Source organism: Limulus polyphemus, unplaced genomic scaffold (assembly GCF_000517525.1).
Source record: "Limulus polyphemus unplaced genomic scaffold, Limulus_polyphemus-2.1.2 Scaffold131, whole genome shotgun sequence".
Lineage (NCBI taxonomy): Eukaryota > Metazoa > Arthropoda > Merostomata > Xiphosura > Limulidae > Limulus > Limulus polyphemus.
Window position 1 is genome coordinate 246,034 of NW_013665741.1, and position 7,048 is coordinate 253,081.

The 7,048-nt window shown below is 34.9% G+C and overlaps 1 protein-coding gene across 1 annotated transcript in view; it reads left to right on the forward strand.

Moving 5' to 3' along the window:
- The first annotated feature begins 2,826 nt into the window (after window positions 1-2,826).
- The window catches only part of LOC106473603 (protein SON-like), a 141,517-nt gene continuing 137,295 nt past the window's right edge, over window positions 2,827-7,048 (forward strand). Inside the window, exon 1 of the mRNA XM_022402997.1 lies at window positions 2,827-4,012. Coding sequence (XP_022258705.1) covers window positions 3,022-4,012 — 991 coding nt within the window. The 5' untranslated portion in view covers window positions 2,827-3,021. The remainder of the gene's footprint in view (window positions 4,013-7,048) is intronic.

Below are 7,048 nucleotides of genomic sequence, written 5' to 3' on the forward strand. Positions count from 1 at the left end.
AAAACTGAAGTAAATGAATGACACTTATTATTGATGTTCCAATAGTAGTTTAGTTTAATTAAAATATGGATCTGACTTACAACAAGGAATTCCTCTACGTAAACTTAAGGAATTTTGCTGGTGCTCTATGAGATGAACATGGCATTTCACGTATGGTTTGTGAGAATTGTTTATGAGAGGATTAACTGAGGGTATTATGGTCATGTACAAGAAAAGCTGAGATTGATTTTTTTTCAACCATATTATGATAAATTATCATGTTTTCATAATGGAAACATATTTTCATATAAAATTTTCATGTTTATTTGTTTGTTGAATTTCACGCAAACCAACTTGAGGCTCTATTTGTGCTAGCCGTTCATAATTTATAAATGATAGATTAGAAGGAGGGCAGCTATTCAACACCACCCACCGCCAGTATTCGAGCTATACTTAACCAACAAATTATAACGCTCCCACGGCTGAAAGCGTGAGCATAGTCGGGGACGAGATTCAAACCCGCGACCTGGCCATGCCAAGCCCAAATTTTGATTTATCTAAATACCTGATTTACCTTGTTCTGTTTTACAGCTATAATATATTATTTATGGTTATAATTATTTTGCATTTTTAGCTTTTTATTTGGATTTAGGACTAATCTCAATCTCCTCAACTGTCGTACGTTCAAGATATATTATTGGGATTATGGCCGAAAATACTGTTTACAATGAAGGTATATAACATCTGAATCGTTATTAATTTTTTTTATTTTATGATTTTAAAAACTTTTGGTTAGAGCGGATATATTAAATTAGTTATATTAATTACTGTGTTAAATTGTGAGTTCTAATCTATGTAGGTGGCTTCCTTTGATCAGGAGTTAATAATAATCATACGGGATGCAGATTACTATATAATAAGTGCTGCTACTCTTACCTAATTATAAATCATGTTCCGTTTTAATGCAGACTTTATGTATTGTATTTGAAAGTGTTTTAACGCGCTATCGATAGAGAATTAACGGAAATGTACTACCAAGAAAATATTAAATCATATACTGGATTGTCTTTGAACCTTCGAGTGTCTCGACCATTTAAATGAGTTTTCTACATGAAGAGCTTATATATTCATGGCTAAATGAAGGGATTTGTTCCATTTGAAGGCAATTTTTATGTACAATTTATGTTTTTGTAAGCCTGTAACTGCAAAATCCGGGGCTTAATTCCTACAGTGGTCACAGCACGGATAGCTCATTGTTCAACTTTGCAGTTAAAATAAACAAATAATTAATTGTGTTATTCATTGACCATTAAGTTTGTTTTGTAGGTAACCCACTGCGTAGCTTTACGCATATGAAACACAACAATATAAAGGAAAACATTTTTTTTTCGAAATCTTTTATTTGTCACTCTAGTTATAATTTTCTATCGGGAAAATTTTAAAATCATCAAATGTTTAAGGTATTCTGAGGGTGTTTTGTTATAACTAAGCCGATGGGGGATCGAACCGCTCATTGTAGTGTTATAAATCCGAAGACTTACCGCTGTCCAAACGAGGGACTAGGTCGTTTTGAACAACTATAAATTGAAATTAAAACCTGGTATGATTGAATTTATCAAAATGAAATACATTAGTTAAGTAATATCTTGCTTAGATGAAACTGAATTCTTGGGTGAGAAGTTAAGTCCAAATGAAATCTGCTCTTACTCTGACTAATAAACTAAATAAAAACGAAGAATCTTGTTTTGGAAAAGTATATTACAGAATGATGGATCAAGTCATATATTGTATATTACTCAGTTCAGAATTTATTGTGTTCACATTTTTTTTTTTTACTTTCTAATAAATATTGAGGACTTTTTTTTTTAGCTCTCACAAAGACAATAATGTTGATAATTTTAATACAGATGTTGCAGGAAGGGGTATTTATATAAACGAATTAGTTTTTGTACAGCTGTATTTTGTTGAACAAATACATTTAGACCCAATTTAGAGGAAATATTGAGTGTTACCTAGTTGTGTAAGTTTTGTGAAAGGAAATAATATTGCATTTATTTACAATATTTACAATAATATGAACAAAAAACAAAACGGAAATAACCGAATTCTAGGTGAGGGTTTGGAAACGAAATTTTTATTCATGTGACGATTTGATTTACCAAGATGAAAATAATGTATATAGCGAAATTTTTCCCTTCGATTGCCCCCCATTTTTATTGTAATAATAATAATAGTACATCTTTATGCGTTAGAGGCTTGAAAGTCTTCCTATTTTGTGAGTAAAATTTTTCCCGCGTCAGTAATGGTTCCATGCAATTGTCACCAATAAATTTGCGCATCTCTCTACTACGTCTAATGTATCAGTATGCTACCAGTATTCATTTACGTTTTATTATTGAATGTTTCCACTAGTAAGAGCGAATAATTAAGATTTATCAAGAGTGATCAGGAGGAAAGTGGAAAAACGTGCCCAAGTACTTCATCTCTAATATCATTTTCTTTTAAACGAGTTCACATCTCGTCTGCCGGTGAAAGCAAGAAGAGAACTCGGAAAGGATTCGCCACTCTCTCTCTCTCTCTTCTATCAGATTCTGTTATTGTTTCTTTCGTGTTCACTGCGCACGCGTAAAGGATGTGCGCTTCGGTTTACCACACGTTCCCCTTTCCCTGACGACTTCGGCGTGAGTCGGGAAGCATCAATTGGAACAGATGAATCTTTCGTTCGACACTGGTACGAAGGGCGAATTGAGTTGATCAGTATTGGTACGTCGCTGATAATAGTTTTTCATTAAGTGAATCTGTATAATATCTAAAAAATGTTTAAACTATTTAAACATTTTTCTTAACATGTTAAACACTGTAAACGATCTTATTGAAGCAACTTTTAATACAGAAATAGTTTAGATAACTCTATAGGTTACTAATAATGATATAAGGAACGCCTTATTGTATGAAGTAAATAGTAAACCTTGCAACAAGAACAAGAAGTGTTGTCCAACGTGACAACAATGAAAATAAGACTGTAATCTTTTGACGGTAGTCATGGAAACAGGACAGATCTCTCAAGAGAATGACAACAACCCAGAGAGCGGTCGGAACAGGCAGTGTGTCATGAACTCACTTTCTATTCAATTGTCTGCCATGTCAGCCTCCGGCCAAGGATTAGATGAGGGGATTATTATTCGCGTGTGTCCAGACGGTGACAACGACAGCCAGTCTGGCCAGATCAGAGAACAACGCCGAATTAAAAGCTACAATGATCTTCAAAGTTCTACCATGGTAGACGAAATTTCTAATTCCGGCACTAAACTAGAAAACAACAACAAGGACGATCGTCCTGACAAACATCCCCAAAAGAAAGATTATCTTTGTATCCCACCACCTTACACACCTGCTGGTCAAGACCAATACCGAAGACATTCCATGGAAATACCAAGTAATCAGTCAACACCGAAAAAGGACCGGCGTAAAAGATCTTGTCCGGAGACTGAGTTTTACCAGATAGACTGCCTTACTCCCAGCTCTTTACGATCCAGCGCCAGCGGCAGCTGTCACAGCCGGAGATCTTCTTGTGCAGATAAACGCCCTCGTCGTCATTCACGAACACCTAGAGGATCCATTACAACACTGGATCCTTCTCGTAGACCCTCTAAAACATCACGAGGATCCGTGTCTAATTTGGATCCGTCCCGTCGATCCTCTAAAGCCTCAAGGGGATCAGATGCAGGCCAGGATTCATCTCGCCGTCCTTCCCGCTCTTCTCGGGGATCTACTAGCTACATGGATACCTCCAGACGTCCATCACGATCTCCAAGAGGATCGGTTGGATACGAAACTTCTTTACGGAGACATTCTCGGACCCCAAGACGATCTCTGGATGAACGAAAAGTCAAAGAAGAAGAACATGAGCCAGTGTCAAGACGAAGAAGAATCATTATTGGTATCATCTGTTCCGTCTTCTTTTTTATTCTTATTACAAGTATTGGCTTGGTGGCAGCCACACTTAGCTTATCACCCAGAATCGATCAGCTGGGTAAGTAGTTAGAAATAATATATTGGATTTAAATGATTTAACTTTTCACTTGTGTATGAAGGTCGTTGATTCTTCACTAATAAAACAGTCACACTAACTTTTAAGTTACGAGATTAACTCTACGATTATATTTGACGTAGAAAATGTTTCCTATTGTTGTTCTTTTTTACCATATTGTGTGTTATTTGACGTAGAAAATGTTTCCCATTGTTGTTCGTTTTATCATATTGTGTGTTATTCCACGTAGAAAATGTTTCCTATTGTTGTTCGTTTTTATCATATTATGTGTTATTTAAAGTAGCAGATGTTTCCTACTGTTGTTCTTTTTTCTCATCTTTATATTATGAAAATGTATTCATTTTCTTCTAGTTTCAAACCTTTGTTGAAATGTGCCACATTGTGTTTATGTTAATACATGAACGATTACTCCATTTCTGGATACATTCTTCCATTCTGAAAATAGTAGAAAGTTAACGTTACTCCAACTAGAAAACTAGAGGTTTTCGTCTCAAACATTTTCGAGTACAGAACAAAAAGTGATTCATTTTATTTTTAATATGGTTAAGAGTAGTCTTTTATCATTTGGGCCTTCTGAATGCAGTAAAAGTTACCATTTAACTGCAGTAGAAGGCTTTCGTGTTTAGTAACCAGTTATTGGTCAACTGTTTTATAATTAGATGTTTTTGTTGTTTCTGTTTAATGAACAGAAAAGATCAGTCTTAAATATGAACTAGAGTAATTTCATAACTTGATAATCTCAAATATTTCATAAGAAAATCTGCACAACGATAATTATATGTATATATAGGAACACATATGCAAGTCAATGATTTTTAGCCAAACGTTTTGTGAAGTATATCCCAATTTATTTTGAAGTCCCAATTTCTCATTGCTACATGCTGTGATTTAATGTTTTTATTTACTATTTAGAAAGTCTCTTACTTGTATTTTACAGTATATTGTATGCTGAAGACTTTGATCATAATTTAACACTTAGAATACTTTCAAGGATCGTTGGTGATTTGTAGAAAATCGGAGAAGTTGTTAATTTAGTACTGGCATCCATTTGAGCACAATAATTCATTTTGTGCCATTCAAAGTAAGCGTAAAGACGTATGTTTTTTTTTCTTACTTCGCCTTACACCTTCTTAGGTAAGAAAGTAAAGGCATAAGGTAAAAAACAAACAAGACGCATATTTTTAAAGTATTATTTTGATGTTAATCACGGCAGGTTTCATTAGAAAAGACTTTTTTAAATTGCGAGCTTATGTTTGTTTCCGTAGAGCAAAACCATATTGAGTTATCTACTGCGGAAAATCGAACCCCGGATTTTAACGTTGTAAGTCCTTAAACGTACCATTGATCCACCGGGAGACACAAGCTTATGCATGTATATATTTGTTCAGTTGATATGCCCTCACGGGTATGACAGCGGTGAGTTTACGGACGCACAACGCTAAAATACGGGGTTTTGTGCCCTGCGGTGGACGCAGCAGATAGCCCAATGTGGCTTTACTCTAAAAAAAAACAAAGTTGAAATTTTATTTTTAACCGTCTGTAAAATACATTTTAAAACTGTAGTTCGAAACAAAAAATGACTATTTATAAAAATCGATAGTGGAATCTTTGACTTTATTGATAATGAGCTGTTGTGGCCCGGCATGGCCAGGTGGTTAGGGCGCTCGACTCGCAATCTGCGGGTCGCGGGTTCGAATCCACGTCACACCAAACATGCTCGCCCTTTCAGCCGTGGGGGCGTTATTCGTTGATAAAGGAGTAGCCCAAGAGTTGGCGGTCAGTGGTGATGACTAGCTGCCTTCCCTCTAGTCTTACACAACACAATTAGGGACGGCTAGCGTAGGTAGCCCTCGTGTAGCTTTGCGCGAAATCCATACAAACAAACAAACAATGAGCTGTTGCGAGAAAAAAATGCATGGTTATAAGTTCACATTGAAACTTTTGTGTAATCCTTAAAATAAACAGCGTCGTTATAAGATGAAAATATTAGCCTGAGAAATATATTACGCATATTTCCTGCTATTTGTACGACGTGAGTTATTTACACAAATAAGAAGCTTGAAAACATGTAGCAGTGTTTGAACAGGTTCGAGGAAAGCGTGTTTCTTGTTATTACTAGCTATAGAGAGATTCGATTAACGGTTTTTAACTAGAAGTTGGTAGTAAAATAGTTCCACGTGTTAGTGTCACACGACCGAGCTGGAGGAAGGCTGGCTAGATAGAACTGGTACAGTTGTGTTGTTTTATTGGAATTCTAGGCAGCGTAAACATTATAGGGATGAAAATTTCTATTGACTGTTCTGGCCTTGTTTAGACAATATTTCAGTAACGACTCCAAAATGTCATTCACCTCAAGAACCATGGTAAGATCGACCCATAAGAAATACCATTTTTTATGGTAACCTCCTCATCCCGAAAAACAATGTAAAAACAAAAACAAAGACACGTGGATAGTATATAGAGGGCCCTGAATAATCTCCTTCTGCGAAAAACAATGTAAGAAATGGAGGAATAAAAAAAGCATATTACTGTATATCTTACGAACTACTTAAGTAAAATAATCAAATTAATCGACATTGCAGCATAAAAGTAAGAAGATATTGAGTTTGAAAACAGAAAATTTACACTGTTTCTGCACAAATAATCGACATTGCAGCATAAAAGTAAGAAGATATTGAGTGTAAAAATAGAAAATTTACACTGTTTCTTCACAAATTAATCGACATTGCAGCATAAAAGTAAGAAGATACTGAGTGTGAAAATAGAAAATTTACACTGTTTCTTCACAAATTAATCGACATTGCAGCATAAAAGTAAGAAGATATTGAGTTTGAAAATAGAAAATTTACACTGTTTCTTCACAAATTAATCGACATTGCAGCATAAAAGTAAGAAGATATTGAGTTTGAAAATAGAATATTTACACTGTTTCTTCATAAATTTATCGACATTGCAGCATAAAAGTAAGAAGATATTGAGTTTGAAAATAGAATATTTACACTGTTTCTTCATAAATTT